Source organism: Ostrinia furnacalis, unplaced genomic scaffold (assembly GCF_004193835.3).
Source record: "Ostrinia furnacalis isolate ACB-3 unplaced genomic scaffold, ASM419383v2 OfSCF6453, whole genome shotgun sequence".
NCBI lineage: Eukaryota > Metazoa > Arthropoda > Insecta > Lepidoptera > Crambidae > Ostrinia > Ostrinia furnacalis.
This window is the reverse complement of record NW_021136692.1, coordinates 64,817-86,990: the sequence shown is the minus strand read 5'-3', so window position 1 is coordinate 86,990 and position 22,174 is coordinate 64,817. Positions and strand designations below refer to the sequence as shown.

Genomic DNA, 22,174 nt, shown 5'->3' with positions numbered 1-22,174 from the left:
TCGTTCAGGTGAGTGTCAGGAAAAGGTGACAACGTGAAAAGGTGAAAACCACTTTTTGATAGGGTAAGTCCTTTACGCGGTATAACCGGAAAACCGAAAAAATGCCTCTTTCGGGGGCCCCCACCACTTAAGCACAACTCCGTCGAAGTCGAAAACTTAGGAGAGTCTTAATGGGCAACCAATGAAGCCATTAAAACAATAAAATCTTTTGTAGGAATTATTTCCGATTTAAAAGCTAATTCTACTGGACTAATTATTTGAGGAAGTTTCCTCATCAGCCAGATTCTGATGGTTTCTTCGCCTTGCCAGACAGCTTTTAGGGTGGCTGAAAGTGCGAACGCGAGGCACTATAAATATTGTTTTTTGTACTTTTTCTTAAGTTACTCAAGTATTTGAGTCTGTAAATCATCATGTCATGTTGATGAGCTGATGATGGAAGGTAAGTACAACTCCTTAAGGCTTAGGAGTTGGAGGACAATTCTTTAACCAGTATATACACCACTAAATTTTTATCACCGAAAAAATTTTAACAGGTTATGTAGAAACGTGTGAAATATTTAAAGCAAATGAAAAAGAAATGTTTTTCATAAAGATATTTTTTTTATAAAATTTTCTTTAGTCCGTATTTTACGCGTCACAGCTTTGTCACTCCGCTGCTCGCTGGAGTAGTCGTACGCGCTCGCACGTAGCATCGATCTGTCTGTCTCGCTCACGCCTCGAACACGCTTCTAGTGTTATTATTACATACTTAGCTAACTCAGACCATTTTGATTTCTTATAAGTGTTACATTTTCATACGTAAATAGTGCTAGCGACGCGTGTCCATAAATAACCAATTTTACGAGGAAATTTTGAGTCACTTTATTTAACTTCTTTTTTTGCACAAATGGGATCAGTATCAATGACTCATTACCCAGAATTTTTTTTTCGGTGATAAAAATTTTGTGGTGTATAAGTATAGTTTCTACAGTTATTTGGCTGTTTGCATCAGCTAGTCATCATCCCATGTTGATGGAAGGTACAACTCCTTAACGCTTAGGAGTTGTAGGATAATTCTTATAATATTGTAGGTACGTATAGACTGACAAATACAGGCTTCCCAGTAAGTAATCGGAGATACTTGTGTTGGGAATGTCTCGCCTCGCATCTTTCCAAACGGTTAACAAAATTACATAGCTTTATGCAAAATACAATTTATAAATGTACAAAAGAGTGAGTGAAAAATTATGATATGTGAGGCATGCAAGTGCGTATGCGTGTGTGTGTATGTGTGTGTGTCCAGTCAAGATTATTTATAGGTCGTATCGAACAGTCTGGAATGCATTCTCTCAGCGGTCGCAGGTTTTTTATACTTGTACACAGATGGCCCGCGCCCCCTTTAAAGGTCTTTGTGCCTCCCCTGGGGGCGCGCCCCCCACCATGGGAACCAATACCTTAGTTACGCCCGTTTTCACCATCAATCCCTAATTTTAAAGTGACCCCTATGGTAAGTGTTACCATAGCGAAAAGGTCTTACCTTTTCGAAAAAATGCGGGATTGTAATCACAGCCTGTGATGGCATGGAATCCTGGCAAGCTCTTGCAAACAGATTCTCCTAATTTTGCGTATATTTTTGTGAGGTCTACGTATCTTAAGTTGTTTCCAGTGCCTATCAGCATCCAAAGAAGTAAATTTTGTAGTCGGTGCATATGACCAAGCATGATGGCTGCAATATCGGTATCGACACTTCTAATCACAATATTGACTTGATTTGGAATGCTATAGATGACCCACGCTGAACTGTCCCGCCAAACTCAATGACAGGGGGGCGCTACCATCGTTCAACTATATGGTTTCCAACATGGCAAAAATCGGAACCAGCGATCCGGTATTGACGGTGGCGCCCCACTGTCAATGTCATGCACAGGACAGTTCAGTATTTTGGAACTATACACGCATTACTAGACGTCAAGAAATTGAAATGATGAATTTTAATTGCTGTGATGGGGCTGGGTGTTACTATGTATAATAATTATGTATGTATTTACAAAAAAAAGTATTTAAGTATGTTTATATCCGTTGTCTAGTACACATAGCTTGCTTAGTTTGAGACTATAATTGTAGTGTAAAATGTCCAGGCATATTTATTTATATATTTATTTATCTATAATTTATGTATAATTACTTTAAACAGTGTGGAATTTCCCATGAATTCGGTGTTGTCTGTGGATGTCATGGATCCATTAACTGGTGAGTCAATTAAAGCTAATAAAAGTAAAACGTCCTCTTCATCACTATCCATCACTGAAATCAAATGCTCTGCAGAAATTACAACGTGACTGACGTGTATATTCTTTGGCGACTCACAAATGACTAACTGTTATATTACCGCATACCCACTGGGTTTTTTCTGCCGCAGACGGTAGAGAATACCGCTTAGGTCTGAACAGTATTATTACCGCATACCCACTGGGTTTTCTCTGCCGCAGACAGTAGCTAATACCGCTTAGGTCTGAATAGGCCTTAATGAGTAAAAAACTTCACTAAAATATTTTTGCTTCTTAATTTATTCTTTGTTTAGCATAATAATACAATTATTAAATTTGTCATTTAATTAATTGATACCTTCGAAAAAAAATTTTTCGTTTACATCGTCAAAATAGCCCAAAATTGCGCACTTGACTTCATTCTCACTGGAAAATTTCATACTTCTAAGCTTTTTCTTCATTTAAACAAAAAAATGGGGATAATAGCTGAGGGCTTGATCTGGGCTAAGAAGATTTTCCAGGATTCGAAGCCTTTTGAATAATAGCCACCACAACTTGCACCTTAAGGGCTGCCACGATGGTAGGTGTCTGTCAATGAATGACGTCATTTCTGTTCGAGAGTGTGCCTCTCTTTACATAATTCCTGGGAACTCTTGCCCCAACCCTAGGAGGTTATTTTTCAATCATAACAACACTTCAATACTCACACTTTATTATTGTTTAAAACATTTTAAACAAAGCCCTTACAATTTACATTATCAAAATCTATTAAATATTAAACACAATAAAACATTTTCCAACTAAGTCTATCGAAATACAATGTCACATTTTCTAGCTTTTCTTCACCTGTCATATTTTCAAAATTGATTCTGTTGCTGTTTACTTTTAACCCTTACACGCTTATAACAATTCCTGATGACAAATTTTAATTTTCTTTGTTTATATCTATTTTAGTCTAATTAAACATAAAAGTAGTGCATAAAGCAGAAGTTCTATATATTTCAGTGTTTTTCAGGAGGGGACGTATGTGTCCCTGTATGCGTTAAGGTATACATTTCTCTTATATATTTTAAATAAAATACTGAAGTGTTTTTTTGCAAAATAAACAAAAAATATGCTTATATAAAAAAATATTTATTCAAAAAACATACATATTTATAAAATTTAATGATACTCGACGAAACAGTTGCGTTCGGAGGTGTAACATAAATGAACATTACATGTAGAGCATGTATTATTTGTGCGATTCTCTGCCCGTGTTTTCGCGCACTGCATGCATCTTTTTCTATTATTCACTTTTACCATTACATGTGTGGCTATTCCGCGTTTTTGAGTAAGTTCAATTCGTTTCTTCGTCATAACTTTGGACGGTGGAGCTCTCTGACGTGAAGAAAAACAACCAATGAGGAACGAGCCACTACCTGCCGAAATTTGAGGCTTGAAATCCGCGATTCTTCAATAAGTTTGGCTTCATNGGTTATTTGATAAATTTCTCCAAAAAATGCCCCTATAACAGGTGGTTTTTATTATTTTGTATTATTCTCTATCGTATTATCTTTGTAAAACCAAAAATCGCATGTCTCTATCCCTATCACAACATTTGCTATGATCGTTTGAACAAAGGCCTGCCACAACATTATTCTCCGCTACAGGTCGAGACAATTTTAATTTTAACTAAAATGCTTATTTTACTTCGAAATCTTTTGTTTTTATTTGAAATCTAACTTGTCTTTATCAAAATTACAAATCTAGAGCCATTTTCAGTTTCGTTGTTAACGAAGCGTTGAATGGCGCGCCCGGAGAGGCTTAGTTCAAACGATCATTGCAAACGTTGTGATAGGGATAGAGACATGCAATTTTTGGTTTTACGAAGATAATACGATAGAAAATAATACAAAGTAATAAAAACCACCGGTTATAGGGGCATTTTTTGGAGAAATTGATCAAATAACCAAAAAAACACGAATTTAAAAGCATTTTTTTTTCAAAAAGTATCATTTTTTATTATTTGTTGGCCTTTTTTGTGCATTTTATGTATTTTTTTAGTATCGCCTGTTGTTTAGCATTATTATTGTTTTTATTTTATCAGGATATACCGCTTAGTTTAAATGTTATTACGTTTTCTTTACAATAAGTAATTGGAAGAAAAAAAATTCTATAAGAAATTAAAAAAAAAACTCAAAAATTTTTTGACCTCTTTTTTGTCGATAAAAATAGGTCTAGTTTCATTTATTTTCATATGTACACTTTAACGTGACTCACACTGTATATTTTATGGTCCCGACATGTAGCAGTTAAATAATGAAAATCACATTTCGCAACATAAAATCATAAATATTTACAAAATGGGGAAATTATAGCTTATTTTAATTCGTTCCGTGCATCAAATAAAGTGTCACGTGTGTGAATAATACGAAAGGCCCATTATCAAAATAATTGTACCTATAGACATCATCCAGTACCTATTTGAAATAAAAATAATATTCACTACCACATAAGTTCCGTTTTTTAGTGTATTTTCAGTTTCAATATTATTTGAACATAGGCTCAATTCCATGTCATTACATCAGTACCAAATATGTATTATCTTTTCCAGGACTACACGACGTACATTCTCCATCGTCTATACCACACCCCGTGGCTGTACAAGCACTTCCACAAGCTCCACCACAAGTACAAGCAGCCAACCGCGTTCTCAGTGACAGCCATCCATCCCTTTGAAATCATGCACGTGCAGCTAACCAGCTGCTTGCCGCTCTTCTTGTTCCCTGTGCATTGGTGTGAGTATCGTGTGTCCTAGTACAAGAACGTGACTGCATTCTCAGTGACAGCCATCCATCCCTTCGAAATCATGCACGTGCAGTTAACCAGCTGCTTGCCGCTCTTCTTGTTCCCAGTGCATTGGTGTGAGTATTAATTGTGCTAGCACAGGCAGCCGACTGCGTTTTCAGTGACAGCCATCCACCTTCAAGATTACGTATGCTGCTCATCCGCTGAATGTAGCCCTTCCCGTTCCCAGTAAATCAGTGTGAGTATTCAGTGTTCTAGTACAAGAACGTGACTGCGTTCTCAGTGACAGCCATCCACCCGTTCGAGATCATGCACGTGCAGCTAACCAGCTGCTTGCCGCTCTTCTTGTTCCCTGTGCATTGGTGTGAGTATTGAGATTATCGAGTAAAATAAGCTGCAGTTTACTTTTAATAGTGAGATCAGATTGCAGTCATTCTCAGTGTCTGCCATCCACTTTTCACATGATATTGCTCGAAGTGAGCAGCGTGCCTCTCTTCTTGTTTTTCACACATTCCAGAATCGAGTTTATGGAGCCAACAGTGTCTTATAAGATTTTAAACTTTCGCATTCCATTTCAAGTCTTACTGTTTTAGTTCCAACAGTGTTTTGTCTTGAGTTAAGACATGTTAACCGTCTTTCCCGCGCGTTGATTGTGTTAGTATCGTGTCTATCAAATTCTCAATGACAGCAAAAACAGCGTTCTCAATGAGGCACCCTTCACCCTTTATTCGAGATAGTTCAAGATCATCTTCCTTTAATTACTTTTATTTTACATAGAAGTGTGAATTCTTTCGGGTAACATGGAAAGTATTGGGGGAGGCCCATGTTCAGCAGTGGACGTCCTATGGCTGAGATGATGATGATGGTGAATTTTGTCTTTATCCAACGTGCCTGTATTTAATACTTCAAATCTCTTTCCAGTCCCATTCTACATCATCGCACTCTATAACTACTACCACGGCATCATCGACCACTCGGGCATCAACTTCAAGGCGCAGTGGTGGCAGCCGTGGCAGCCTGATGCTGACTTCCACGACAAACACCATGAGTTCTTCCATTGCAACTTCGGGTTCAACATGACGCTTTGGGATAAGGTAGGATTTTAACCAAAAAAGTAGAAACGAAGCCACGCCACGATAGCCGAACGGTGAAGGGTTGAACTGGCCGACTCGTGATCCGGAGAACGCGGGTTCGAATCCCACCACCGCTTGACGATTGTGGTGAGCTCACTTGTGCCACAAGCATATTTTTAGCTTAGTACGATGGCTGACGGGACTTTGTGAAATAAAAAATTGCTAATAATCTAAAAATGAAGAAACTTTATTATTCATCTGTAGACCTTCAGAGCACCTAATATACACGCGCCAAGATAACGTGCCCTACAGCCTACTTAGATAAGGGATAAAGGAGGACTCGGGTGACTTTTATTTAATGGAAATTTACTAGTCTATGAGCACCTTACTTACTTCAGAATAACCTCATGATTTTCCTGAATCATGTACAAGTATTGATCATTTCATTTTACTTTGAAATTTTTAGTAAAATTGGAATAAAAGTAAAAAGCTTTAAAATGACGTAAATCTAATACGTGTATTCTTTTAACCCTTACACGCTTATAACAATTCCTGATGACAAATTTTAATTTTCTTTGTTTATATCTATTTATTTTAGTCTAATTAGACATAAAAGTAGTGCATAAAGCAGAAGTTCGATTTATTTCAGTGTTTTTCAGGAGGGGACGTATGTGTCCCTGTATGCGTTAAGGTATACATTTCTCTTATATATTTTAAATAAAATACTGAAGTGTTTTTTTTTGCAAAATAAACAAAAATTATGCTTATATCAAAAAATATTTATTCAAAAAACACACATATTTATAAAATTTAATGATACTCGACGAAACAGTTGCGTTCGGAGGTGTAACATAAATGAACATTACATGTAGAGCATGTATTATTTGTGCGATTCTCTACCCGTGTTTTCGCGCACTGCATGCATCTTTTTCTATTATTCACTTTTACCATTACATGTGTGGCTATTCCGCGTTTTTGAGTAAGTTCAATTCGTTTCTTCGTCATAACTTTGGACGGTAGAGCTCTCTGACGTGAAGAAAAACAACCAATGAGGGAACGAGCCACTACCTGCCGAAATTCGAGGCTTGAAATCCGCGATCCTTCAATAAGTTTGGCTTCATGCATCTTGCAATAAATTATGTATGAATTATTCATTGCGATATCTAGCAAGTCGAAAAATAATCTCAGGTAGTATTTTATTTTTGCCTTTCTATCCACCTCGTAACACACTTTCTTTTGATCCATCAGATCCACTCCGCCCATATTTTTGTTGTACTTGACAACAACTTCAGGGCAAGTTACATTGATTTTCTCACCATTACCTTGTGCACGCCTCTTGACTGTCGTTGTTGGTATGGGTGACAAGAAATTAGTCAACAAGAAAACCGCTTTGTTATCCATCCATTTTATAAAAGATATCCCATTACAACTGGTCGCGAAAATATCTCCACGAATCATGTTTTTATCAGTTGGTACATTTTTTGGTATATGTTTTCTGGTTGATCGTACAGTTCCACAAGCCTTTATGTTCATATTTGCTAGTAAATGTTGCAAATTTGGGGAATTGAAGAAGTTATCAAAATATATTTCACAACCTATACCCTGTAAACTTTCAGCCAACTGCAACACAACCGATTCGCCCAATCCAGTTTCAGTGCCACCTTTTTTCTTCCCTGTGTAAAGATCAAATTGAAATAGATAACCAGTAGAAGAGTCTGCCCTGCACCACATCTTGAACCCCCACTTTATTGGTTTGTTTTTGACATATTGCTTCATTATATTATGACCTTTAAATTTGACCATATGTTCATCTATTGCCTGGGTTTTTGTGTTGGTCATAGCGCTTTGAAAAGCTTCGTTGAAATGATCTATAATAGGTCGTATTTTGAATGCCCTATCATAGCAGGGTTCTGTCCTATTCGGTTCATTGGAATTGTCGCTAAAATGCAAGTTCCTGCGTATTTCTTCGAACCGGTTTAGAGGCATCACGTTAGCAATATAAGGAACTCCCATGTCAGCATCAGTCGACCAATAGCTTCTAAACGTAGGTAAGCAATGATAGCCCATCACAAAGTTCATACCGAAGAAAGCTTTGGCTTCTTCATTGGTCATAGTAAAAGATCGGCCATTCTGTTCAGCGCAAAGTAAAGATTGAGGAACAATAATTGTATCGATCAATTTCTCAAAGCCAGACACTGCATTGAAAATTTTTACAGGGCTCAATTCCATAACAGAGGTGCTATCTAAAATGCGTACTTTACCGAAGTTATATCCTTGGGTCTCACAAAAATTGCGCGGTGAATATGAGTTTTTTCGCCAGTTGAAAGAAGGAATAGTAATTCTAGATTGTTGTTGTTGATTTTCACTTATATTCTCTTCTTGAGGCGCTGAGCTTGGTTCAATTTCAACAGTTGACATACCTGCATCCAAATCTTGAGCTAAAAAAGTTTGGTCCTCATCATCAAGTGGCAAACCATCCTCGTCGTCACTGTTGTCAGCCAACAAAAGTTGAAAAATCTCGTCTTCCCGAAGCGAAAACTCCTTATATCGATTTGAAGACATTATCTGCAATAAAACATATACGAATATAATAATAATATTATGATTATGATAAGGCAAATAATATCATTATTTAGAAGCAAAAGTCTCCTTTGGTGCATACTGGGACGCCCGCGTCCCTTTACAGTTTTTACTTATTATTCATTCATTTTACAAAGAAAAGCTAAAATATGTAATGAAACGTTAATTTTACTTACCAATGAATATAATTCACAAGAAAAACAGTCGTAAAATGTCGTTCACTAACAATACAAAATGTTTTAATATTGACGTCTGGTGAAAAAAAATTCCGTGTTTCGCGCCACTAACTTTTTTGACAGATAATGTTTTTTTCTGGTGTGGCCAGCGCGCAAACTTAAAATACTACTATAAAATTTTAAAATATAAATCTAGCAAAGGTTTTATTTGGCAAGTTTTAGAGTAAATCGTGAAAATTATGTGGGGACAAATGCGTCCCATATGCGTGAAAGGGTTAAATCTAAGTTCTTAAACGATAAATTAACATTCGCCATGTTTGTCAACGATTTATCAAAGTCAACGACTCAAAATTGTATTTTACTGGACATCTCAGCTTAAATATTTTTGATTCAAACATTGCATCCTTCTCATGCTTTCTCAAACGCTTTTCAATTTCCCTTTGTAACAAATCTTTGTCATAGTAAACGTGCTTTCCATACAACGTGCATCCCAGTGGAATGCACGTAGTTAGCTTGTTGTCACACGAAGCACGTGCAGCTCTTTGCATGGTATTTGTATTCGTCTACCGACAAATGAGAACATCTATGCAGATCTGAAATACGTCTAGATAACAGCCTGAAAAAAAATTACATCTTCTAAAAGATAACTTATTTAATTTTTATAAATAAATTAGTGATTCTAGCTGAAGCCTTAACCCTTAATATTAACCTTAGCCTTTGGAGCCTTAACCCTAAATAGCTCTATTGAACTATGATAAGCTAAGCTCTGTGTGTGTCTGACATACCAAGTTTAGGTACCCTTAATAAGCTTTGACACTAGAAAAGACAAAAGATAATCACCTGCCAAACCTTCGCGTTGACCCTGGCAAGCAATAAAACTTCAGTTCTAGGTAGTTACGAACATTGTACTCGAAAGTGGCTCTATGTAAATTCTGAGTGAGATGAATAGCAAGTACAGTCACGGAATGAAAAGGTTCGTCAGTTTTCAAATTGATTCCTTCAACGAGTCGCAAGCACATATTACCTTTTGAAACTATGTTACAGAATAATCTCGACTTAGAGAAAATAATCTTTAACTGCTCGTCAGTAAAGTTCAAAATTATTCACATCAAAGTTGTGTCAAACAACTTGTCAAGAAGATTATTATGATTGACTAGCGGCCGCCCGCGACTTCGTACGCGTGGATTCCGTTTTACCCCCTTCATATATCTTACGCGGTTTAGATTTTTTTCATACAAATGTTTTTTCCCGCTAACTCCTGTTTCCGTGGGAATTTTGCAATATCCTTTTGTAACTAAGCTTTAAGTTTACTAAGGTACTTGCATGCCAAATTTCAAACGTCTAACTTAAGCGGTTTAGATTTTTCATACAAAAGGATTGTCCCGCTAATTCCCGTTCCCGTGGGAATTTCGTGAATTCCTTGTTGTAACTAAGCTTTAAGTTTATTAAGGTACCTAAATGCCAAATATCAAGCGTCTAACTTAAGCCGTTTAGATTTTTCATACAAAAGGATTTTCCCGCGAATTCCCATTCCCGTGGGAATTTCGGGAATTTCTTGTTGTAACTAAGCTTTAAGTTTACTAAGGTACCTACATACCAAATTTCAAGCGTCTAACTTAAGCGGTTTAGATATTTCATACAAAAGGATTTTCCCGCTAATTCCTGTTCCCGTGGGAATTCCTAAGTATACTATAACCTGCCCAGGAGTATGAAGAATAATTGTATCAAGTTTCGTTAAAATCCGTCCAGTAGTTTTTGTTTCTATAAGAAACATACAGACGGACAGACAGACTGTTGTAATTAAACGACTTTATAATTAATTACTTGAGTTTTATTAAACAGAACAATGCACATTACAGCAGTGATGGCGCAGACAAGAAAATCATAGTCAACGACCTGTCATCTGTCATTACGTAGCAAGAACGCGCCAATTTCAAATTACTACAACACTCTCTCCAAATTGCAGCGTTCCTCATTCTAACAGTTAAACAATTAATAGTAACAAACAAAAACAATAGGTAGTTACTTTATACATACATATTACTGAACAAAGTATGACAGAATCAAGTTTTATAAGTACAGTTACATCTTACAAATACCTAATTTACTTCTTAGATATTGAAATTTACTTTTAGCTAAGGGTTTAGTAAATATATCAGCCCTTTGTTCATTACTACTTATATACTTCAGAGCAATTTCTTTACTTTCATATTTCTCTTTAACAAACTTCTATTTAATATCTATGTGCTTGCAACGTTTATGATAATTTTCATGTTTTATGACAGAGATTGCACTTTGATTATCTATGTTAAGTTTTACAGAATCCTGATAATATTCATCTATATCTAACAAAAGTCTCTTTAACNATAGATACACTTATCTGAGTGACTATTGGTGAAACCAAATTTCTTCAACACAGAATCAAATTTTTGATTCCAGCACCTGGGTGCTTGTTTTAACCCATATAATGACCTTTTAAGTTTGCAAACATGCCCTTCAGGTACATCTAAACCATCTGGTGGATTCATATATATATCTTCAGTTATGTTTCCATAGAGGAAAGCAGTTTTAACATCAAACTGTATCATTTGCAAGTTATCCTGACACACTTTAGAAAGCAAAACTCTTACAGAGTCATACCTGACAGTTGGTGAGAATGTCTCTGTGTAATCAACCTGGTGTTTCTGTGAGCATCCCATGGCACATAGTCTTGATTTATACAGTGGTCCTGATGGTGTATCTTTCACTTTGAAAACCCACTTACAGCCAATAGTTTTCACTCCATCTGGCTTCTTCACCAACTCCCATGTTTCATTCTTACTGTGTGCTTGCAACTCTTCCTCTATAGACTTAATCCACTTCTCTTTATCCAGTGATGACAGAGCCTCCCGGTAAGTCGTAGGCGTCTCATTTTCTTCGTGTTCTCCACCTTGACAGAGGTAAGTATTAGATTCATGTTTTCTGTTTCTTACTTTATTTCTAAGAGTTATATTACTAGGTCCACTAATATTTATTTCTTTTTCAGGTACATACTCGGGATCATCATCGGAGAAGAATGTTTCTTCATCATCATCATCATCGGATAATGTTACAGATGAGTTATTTAACTCTCTTGTGCTTTGATTTGTTAGCCCAACAGATTCATTAATATTCTTTGTTTCATCAGCACATATTTTAACATTATTTGTATTTTCTGTTAGTGGAACCATTGAATACTTTCTTTGTATGGAATTTTCCAGAAATACAACATCTCTACTGATAAGGATTTTCCTTGTTTTAGTATCTAATAGTCTGTAACCTTTAGTGACTTCTGAGTAGCCAATAAATATCATTTTACTTGCCTTAGGATCCAGTTTGTGACGTTTAGCATCTGGAACATGAACCATGACTTCGCATCCAAAGATTCTAAGGTGTTTCAAATTTGGCTTCTTCCCGGACCATAACTCCTCAGGNCTCAATTTCAAGGCCAACAAAGTTTTTAGGTTCACAGACTTTTATTTCAAAATTTTCTTTTAGATCATCAATTACTTTGTTCAACACACTTTTATCTTTAGAAATGATTAGGCCATCATCCACATACAGTATTAGGTACACTTTACTACCATTAAACTGACCAGTATAGATACACTTATCTGAGTGACTATTGGTGAAACCAAATTTCTTCAACACAGAATCAAATTTTTGATTCCAGCACCTGGGTGCTTGTTTTAACCCATATAATGACCTTTTAAGTTTGCAAACATGCCCTTCAGGTACATCTAAACCATCTGGTGGATTCATATATATATCTTCAGTTATGTTTCCATAGAGGAAAGCAGTTTTAACATCAAACTGTATCATTTGCAAGTTATCCTGACACACTTTAGAAAGCAAAACTCTTACAGAGTCATACCTGACAGTTGGTGAGAATGTCTCTGTGTAATCAACCTGGTGTTTCTGTGAGCATCCCATGGCACATAGTCTTGATTTATACAGTGGTCCTGATGGTGTATCTTTCACTTTGAAAACCCACTTACAGCCAATAGTTTTCACTCCATCTGGCTTCTTCACCAACTCCCATGTTTCATTCTTACTGTGTGCTTGCAACTCTTCCTCTATAGACTTAATCCACTTCTCTTTATCCAGTGATGACAGAGCCTCCCGGTAAGTCGTAGGCGTCTCATTTTCTTCGTGTTCTCCACCTTGACAGAGGTAAGTATTAGATTCATGTTTTCTGTTTCTTACTTTATTTCTAAGAGTTATATTACTAGGTCCACTAATATTTATTTCTTTTTCAGGTACATACTCGGGATCATCATCGGAGAAGAATGTTTCTTCTCATCATCATCATCGGATAATGTTACAGATGAGTTATTTAACTCTCTTGTGCTTTGATTTGTTAGCCCAACAGATTCATTAATATTCTTTGTTTCATCAGCACATATTTTAACATTATTTGTATTTTCTGTTAGTGGAACCATTGAATACTTTCTTTGTATGGAATTTTCCAGAAATACAACATCTCTACTGATAAGGATTTTCCTTGTTTTAGTATCTAATAGTCTGTAACCTTTAGTGACTTCTGAGTAGCCAATAAATATCATTTTACTTGCCTTAGGATCCAGTTTGTGACGTTTAGCATCTGGAACATGAACCATGACTTCGCATCCAAAGATTCTAAGGTGTTTCAAATTTGGCTTCTTCCCGGACCATAACTCCTCAGGTGTAGCGTATGAAATGGATCTTGTCGGACAGCGGTTCGTTATGTACGCAGCTGTCGCCACTGCTTCAGCCCAGTAGTGTTTCTGTAAATTAGCATTAAGCAACATACAGCGAGCTCTCTCCATCAATGTGCGATTCATACGCTCCGCTAACCCGTTTTGTTGTGGGGTATATGGATTAGAAGTTTCATGTACAATCCCACAATTTTGCATGTATTCAATAAACTCATTACTCAGATACTCTCTTCCATTATCAGTTCTTAATTTCTTTATTTTACATTCAAGTTGATTTTCCACTAATGCTTTAAATTCTTTAAATTTACTGAACACTTCAGACTTGTTTTTAAGTAAATAAATAAATACTTTCCTGGTATAGTCGTCCACAAATGTGAGGAAATATTGCGCTCCTCCAACTGATTTCACCTCCAGTGGTCCACAGATATCGGAATGTACAAGTTCTAGAACCTTCTTAGCACGAGAACCTTCCTTGGGAAACGGCAGCCGAGACTGTTTTCCTTCTTGACAAAATTCACATATCATATCCAGCTTATTCTCAGTAAGCTTGACACCTTCTGTACATTTGGAGAGTTTANTTTCCTGGTATAGTCGTCCACAAATGTGAGGAAATATTGCGCTCCTCCAACTGATTTCACCTCCAGTGGTCCACAGATATCGGAATATACAAGTTCTAGAACCTTCTTAGCACGAGAACCTTCCTTGGGAAACGGCAGCCGAGACTGTTTTCCTTCTTGACAAAATTCACATATCATATCCAGCTTATTCTCAGTAAGCTTGACACCTTCTGTACATTTGGAGAGTTTATTCAGATCAGTCATATTGAGATGAGCCATCCTTTGATGCCATAAGTAGCTGTCACTTTCCTTTGTATTACAAGCATATGCTTGTGCACTACTTATGTTCAGACGATACATGTTATTTACTAACTCACAAGCTACAACTTCTTCTTGAGATTTGTTGAATATTTTACAGCCTTCATTACTAAACAGTACTGAACATTCTTTCTTTATCAGCTGACTCACGGAGAGAAGATTGCTTGCTAACTCAGGCACATACAACACATTGGTGACTTGTATGGTTTGTGTTTGTCCTTTACTATTACATATAGGCAGATCTATTTTTCCACAGCTCTTCACTTTAAGCATTTTATCATTAGCAATACGGATGCTTGTAATTGGAGGTGTTGATTCATCATATAGCCAGTCCTGCCTCATAGTCATATGCATGGATGCTCCTGAATCAATAAACCAGCTATTACTGTCATATGCTGCAGCGGATGCCGAGAACACAGCGACACATCCAGTTTCTTTGCCTGCCTCTTTGCCTTGGTCCTTTTTCTTTGTTCTGCAATTTTTACTTATGTGACCATACCTGTTGCACTTGAAACAACGGGGACCTTTATTAAACTTCGGAGAATTATTATCAGAATCCTTTTGTTTATATTTACTTGGCTTACTTGCATACAATGCAACTGACTCGGAGCTCTTTATTTCCTGTAAGAGCTTAGTCTTCACAGAGTCTGCTGTAATCGGCACACCAGAACTTTCGAGGGCCATAATCATTGGCTTGTAGACTTCGGGTAATCCAGCAAGGAGCAAAGTACCCAGCCACTCATCATTGATATCAAATGATATGTTTCGAAGTTTATGTGCTGCACTCATTATTCTGTTAATGTAATCTTCAACATTTTGGCAATTTTCTAATGTTGTTGTAATCATATCTCTCAATAAGCCCACGCGTCTTGTCAACCCTTTGTCGTCGAAAGCCTTTTGTAAATTGGTCCACACTTCTTTAGCCGTTTTTGCCTCTTGTATATGTATGTAATTCACTGAGTCAACCAACAATATAATTTTTGCCTTTGCTTTCAGGTCGAGCTTTGAATCAACAGGTTTGCCTTCATTTTCAATACAGCACCAGAGGTCTTCGTGTTGTAAATACGTCATCACGGCAAATCTCCATGTATTGTAGTTATCTCGACCAACTAACTTTTCGATAAGAGTCATTGCATTTGAAGACATTTTGTATGAAAAATATTTTTTTCACACACACCACGCGGCTTTTTGGTTAGGTCGTGTCAGTTTTGATGACCGGCGACTTTGTTTTACGTTATTTCATTGATATAACTTTTCACTGATACTTATTACAAACAGATTACTGCCTGGGCCCATAACCTGTTGTAATTAAACGACTTTATAATTAATTACTTGAGTTTTATTAAACAGAACAATGCACATTACAGCAGTGATGGCGCAGACAAGAAAATCATAGTCAACGACCTGTCATCTGTCATTACGTAGCAAGAACGCGCCAATTTCAAATTACTACAACACAGACAGACAGACAGACCGACAGACAGACAGACAGACAAAAATTTTACTGATTGCATTTTTAGCATCAGTATCGTTCACTAATCACCCCCTGATAGTTATTTTGAAAATATATTTCATGTACAGAATTGACCTCTCTACAGATTTATTATAAGTATAGATAAACTAAAACCTTCTTGTTAGTTCAACCTGCCATTATCTATTAAATAAAAAAACTACATTTTGTAATATTGCACTAATGGGATAGAAAAATAAACAAGCAAAACCTTATTCGTTAGCAAACGTCATATTTATTTAAATGTTAGCAGCACTGTTTCTTGCACTGTTATGTTGGCAGTTTTGACTCTTACAGTACCTAGTGCAAGCAAAAACCGACACTAAGGTGACGAACCTTTTCATTCCGCGACTGTACATAATTTTTACCGAAGTTTTATAACTCTACATAGAGTCAAAGTTGCATAGATTTTTCTATAATCTATATTAACTTGACATTGTTATTATAATGCGCCGTTTGTTTCCTAAATTATCGTGACTTTAAGCTAACATTGTTTCCCCGTAATTATTATCCAAGTTCACGTTTCATGGTACGTTTCATTCATGGCATTGATCTTTTGTCTAATTTGATTATTCATTTACAGCTCCATGGAACCATGAGGAAGATGAACAGGGTTTACACAGAGGATACGTACCACGGTGAAGCGCCAGCCATCGACACCCCTGAAGGCAAAGCCCTGATTGACAAAGACCCAGAACTAAAAGAAAGCATTGGCTCATAGATAATAAAGATTATTAAATATTAAATTCATTAAATGTTAAATGTGTTCATAAAATATTGTATAAACAGTTTTGCAGTAAAATTGTGATACTCATAAATTAAAATATCAACATAATTATAACCAAAATGGGATAATTCAAAAAGTCATATTTTTTTAATAAAAACATGAATAAAATTGTTTCTGATATTCCGTACATACTCGTAGCTTTAAGCTTTTTAAATATAGGCAATTGTACCTACTACGTTGTTTTATTCGAACTTTTTGTAATTTCCATATTTTACTGAAGGGTAGCCTTCAATACAAAGGCTTCCCCAGAATATTAAAATGACGAGTAAGATTAATATTGTCATACAAAAAGGCTTACTCTTTGTGTTTCGCCGCGATCGATTCCTGGCATGAAATAAGAAAGAAATTCCCTTGTAAGTCATGTGTAAACTTTGTTTGGGAAGTCATCGTAATGAATATTAGGTAATATTATTTTATTTATTCGTGAGCGACCTGTGTTAATATTTTTTTAAATAATATAAAATAGTTTTTTTATGCATAACAAGACAGGTATTTGACCTCAATAACACCTGATGATAAGAAGTTCATCTAGGGTCTATTATAAGTAGAATGATGATGATGATGATCCGACCGATTTCGGCCATGGTGACCACTCCGACTCCTAGCTGTCTTGGCGGCGCTGGAGTGCCAGAAGATGGCTTACGTAGCCGATCTTCGCGGCAAACCCCCTCGCACATTGAGGGCATCTGAGCACGCCGCCAACATAAAGTACGGCCAACGAGAAGCGATACAAAAGGTCGATTCGACTTTCGATTTGACAATCCATTCTGTCTATTCCCATCTTGTGTATTTGTCGTACGTAATGTCTCGTTCTCCCGCCAAAATATGTCAAAATCAAACCCTTAGGCTGGGTTGCACCATCTTATTCTAACTCTGACAAACGTCAAAAATCTGTCAAATTCCATACAAAAAGCACCGGTTATCGTCATAGTTACCGTTAAAGATAGGTGGTGCAACCCACCCCTACTATTCCAAATGACAATGACATTGGGTTTGTTTACATTTGGTATCGCTTCTCGTTGGCCGTACTTTAGTTATAGTGACACATCATCTGTGTACCTACCATGAGTTTACGTTAGGTGTGCTCGCTAGCGGGAACTGGATTGGCCACACTCTCCGAAGGGACCCCGATCACATCCCTAAGCAGGCTCTGGATTGGAATCCCCAAGGAAAACGCAAACGTGGTCGACCCAGGCAAACTTGGCAGCGCACTGTAGCGGACGAGGTGAAGAAGATCGGCAAGAACTGGAGCGAGATCAAGCGAGAAGCTCGAGACCGAACGAGATGGAGGACTGTTGTGGACGCCCTCTGCCCCATCTAGGGGACATAGGACCATAAGTTAAGTAAGTCAAGCTCGCTAGCGAGTACGTCAAAAATCTCTATGAAGATTTTGTTTCTTGAAAGTAGCCGCTAGGGGCGCTGCACAATATGTCATACAATTAATGTCATTTTTTTACGCAGTCGCTAAATAGCACACCTAACGTAAACTCATGGTAAGCACACTGACCTCTCTTCCAGCAGAAAGTAGAATATCAATAAAACAAAAAAAGACACGGACGAAATCATACCAATTTACAAAATTATTACAAAAAGCCCACAAATTACAAACTTGTTACAACGTAATTCGCAAACTCAAAGGATCGCAAATATTTATGCCAATAAAAATAAGAAGTCAAAGCCCAACTGAAACAATGGCTCGAACATAATAACGTTAACGTTTTGAGGGCTTTTTATCAAGTTATTGGATGTTTAGCTTACGTATTTACGGATCGAATGATGTTACTATAGGAAACAAAACATTACATATATTGATTATAATATTATGTACAGACGACGGTTCATTAAGCTAAACACTGCATCTTAATTATATTGTAGTTCTAAAGCTACAGCCAAACCAACGCGTGCAGATATCAATCACTGCGCGTACATAGATCGCCACGACCAATGAGAGGATGTGTTGATTGTCATCGCTACAAATTCATACACGACATCTTATCGCTATCGCCCACGCAGGCTGCACACGTTGGTTTGGCCGAATCTTATTAGATGACGTGATTGGCCTTGACCTTTAATTTATTTAATTAAACTTTAATCGTCTTTATGTAATAATCATAGAAAAATAAACAGAAATAGAAAACTTTCATGGAATTCTAGCTAAATACAGATTTATTATCTAGCAAACAGTTACAAAGATAATTTTCTACAAGGTATAGTATTTATAAGTTACTAAAGAAATTTACCGAATACAATCTATACGTATACTATCGTAACAATAGGAATAGTCGTATAAAAAGATTAGAATGCGCACTTCACAGGTATCTCCCAATATTCTTTGAGTGTTAGAGAGATTCAAAGTCTCAAAGAACTAAAAGTAAATGGTTATTTTTATATGATAACAATAAAATCTATATTCTATGATATTTGCTCAGCAAGATTATTTATGTTCTAGGTTGATGTGCTTTTCTAACACTAAAATAATCATTTTTAATTTTATGAATAATGCTTTCCATATTTTCTGACAGGTCTTGACAACCCTTTGCACCTTTAATATGTTTTAAAGGAAATTAATGTGAATATAATGTAAATAAATCGACAAATTACACTCGTAATACGCGTTACATTTGACGCTCTTCTTCAAATAATTCTACTCGTAAAGTCTGATAATTGCTATAAAAATGAAATACCTATATATTTTGAAAGATCAGACGTGTACCTCTTCGATACTGGAATAAGAAAAGAAACAAAAGAACTCACGCATTGAATCCAAATAGGCGAAAAATAACAACCGCTGGAGTATGAAATCAGATGTATTCGTATTTATATGTAAAACGAAGACACACTCTACGTAATTTTTATTTTTGATGTCAACTGTACGATGCTTGTCGAAAATACTGGATGTGAAAGCTTTATATGCCGTGTGATCCATCTCTTTGTCGTTCGTTTGCTTAAATAAAACATTTATATCCTTGATACCTTTTGAGATTTTCTTACAAATTGTGAGATGATATTTTTATGTAGATGAGAGCTTTGAACTTCAAAGGGTTGCTCGATTGAATCGTTCCAGTTTGATGGTATCGGGATGTACGTTCGTAAAGTACGGTATAATACAATAACTCTACAGTTCAAAGAAGATCCAGATCTATACCTACTAATATTTTAAGCTGAAGAGTTTGTGTGTTTGAAGGCGCTAATCACAGAAAGTACTGGTCTGTATTGAAAAAAATATTTTTGTGTCGGATAGCTCATTTATCGAGAAAGGCTATTAACATTTCCCTTCAGCCAAATAGGGGCGGAGCAGTAAAGAAAAATATTGCAAAAACAGGAAATATTATTCAAACTATTTTCACGCGTACGCAGTCGTGGTCACAGCAAAGTAGTTCATGATATACGGACAATTTCATCCGAACATCGTCTACTTAGTCACTGTCTGGCTCGCTAGACTATCGTCTTTCAGTCGTTTCTATTTTATTTTAGTGCCTAGTCAGAGGCTATAGAACTGTCAATCTACATGATGCAACGTTGCGTAGTCATACCGTACTATATCGCGTAACATTTTGTAGAACATTTACGTTACTAGTTCTATTCTTTCTTGGATATTTGTACGTATTTACTATGAATAAAACTTATTGCCGATGGAGCATTAAGTTTACCTTTTACCTAAACTTTTTCTCTGCAATTAAGTTATAAACATATCGTTGAAACATTGTCTAATCGGTCCCTTTGTGTATCGAAGGTTCAAAGTTCTAAAGCGGAACCTCAGATGGCTGAGACAATCGATTTTTATTGAATCGGCGAATTTCAAAGTATTCCGTGCTCTACTACCTATAGGACCCCTTTTATCTTACAACAACAAATCTATACAATGACAGCCCAAAACTCCGTTACAAGAGTGGCGTTGTCAGTAGCATTCTTTAAATCTTCCTACGTGCAGTTGTTTGGGATTGCAGGGCACGACATCATGTGCTTCATCGACTGAGGAACAAAACCCCACTTGCACTCCAAGAGCCATCCAAGAATCTTTCAGACATAGGGACAAAAGGGCAGGGAAGATCAGCTCTATAACGCCATAACCTGCATCTCTCTTTTGACATTTTAACCGCCTCTTGGTCTAGTGGTAGGACCACCTGCTTCAGGTGCAGAGGTTCCCGGTTCGATTCCCAGTGGGGGCAGATTTTTCTGTTCGGTTTAGTTGGTGGCAGGGCTTGTTCTAAGTCAGCCTGGCTAGCTACCACCATCTTATCTAAGTCCGTCGCCATAACAACAATGTTAACAGCATTATTGTGTTCCGGCAGTTAGAGGTAAGATAGCCAGTTCCTCTGTGGTTGAGGATTCCGGGTGAAGCTCGCTTCCACCTTCGGCCTGATCGTCACTTACCATCAGGTGAGGAGATACAGGCCAAGAGCTTCCTCGTTGTAAATAAAAATAAATAAATGAAGGAGAGTCACACTTCTTACATCTTTCTATTATCCTGTATTAAACAGAGCTTTTATATAACATAGTTTAATTTCAAATTCCGCCAAGATTTACGGCGTAACGTTTCAATATCGAGTGTGTTCGAGAATAATTCCCCAGAAGAAATTCCGCCTTTTCACCGGGACCATTTATCACTGCTTGAGACGGAAAAAATTGCGTCGGCCTCGTTCAGAGTCCTAGTTTGATTTATACATAGGCAGAAGCTGCTAATTAAACGTATATCTTCGTTGGTAGTTGGAGAGGGCCAGATAAAAAAATTAGAAAAGTAAAAGACTGTAAGTTACATTACTTTTTGGATCTTATCATTTACGACTTAGCGTGGCAAAAGATACCGATCTTTTGGGATGGATTATTGTACAAAAATTATTGGTGCTTTTTAAAGAGTACCTTTCGTTATATTTGATGTATTTTGGGATCTACTCACAATAATCGGATCCTAAAATGAATACCTATTTTTCACAGCACTTTCTTAAGATAGAACATTGTCAGGACGGCTATGCACTACTAGAAGTCTTTCCGTACTTATCCACAGCTAAAAAATTACTAGAATTGTTTATCTTTATGCTTTTCTATGAGAAAAAGCTCTATGACAAAATAAGACAACATTTTCACAAACGCAAATTGTATGCAATAAACAAGTACAATTTACCAGCCAGTAATAAACTGAGTAGATTGTAAAACTGACCGACATTTTCCGGGACTAATAAGATGATTGCCCACATCCCGGTCCATACATATCGCGTGCTTATGATCGTGACGTCCCGCATTATGCAGGCCACTGTTGGCGCGCTGCCCGGAAACCTGTTATTGCTGGAAGCTGGAGAAAAAATAAGATTCACTTAAAATTCATTTTTTAGTTAAGAAACTAAAAGCAGCATGTTATGACATAAACTGTTGTATAAAATGTTTTTGACGACACATTTTTTTGCATCAAAATATTTTTTTAAGA

At 36.7% G+C, this 22,174-nt stretch overlaps 1 protein-coding gene across 1 annotated transcript; it reads left to right on the top strand.

Moving 5' to 3' along the window:
- Positions 1 to 4,824: 4,824 nt before the first annotated feature.
- LOC114362392 (very-long-chain aldehyde decarbonylase GL1-11-like) lies at positions 4,825 to 16,941 on the top strand. The gene is made up of 3 exons (XM_028317779.1): positions 4,825 to 5,026; positions 5,958 to 6,130; positions 16,549 to 16,941. The coding sequence occupies exons 1-3, from the start codon at positions 4,825 to 4,827 to the stop codon at positions 16,684 to 16,686; spliced, it is 513 nt and encodes a 170-aa protein (XP_028173580.1). The 3' UTR covers positions 16,687 to 16,941.
- The last annotated feature ends 5,233 nt before the right edge of the window (positions 16,942 to 22,174 follow it).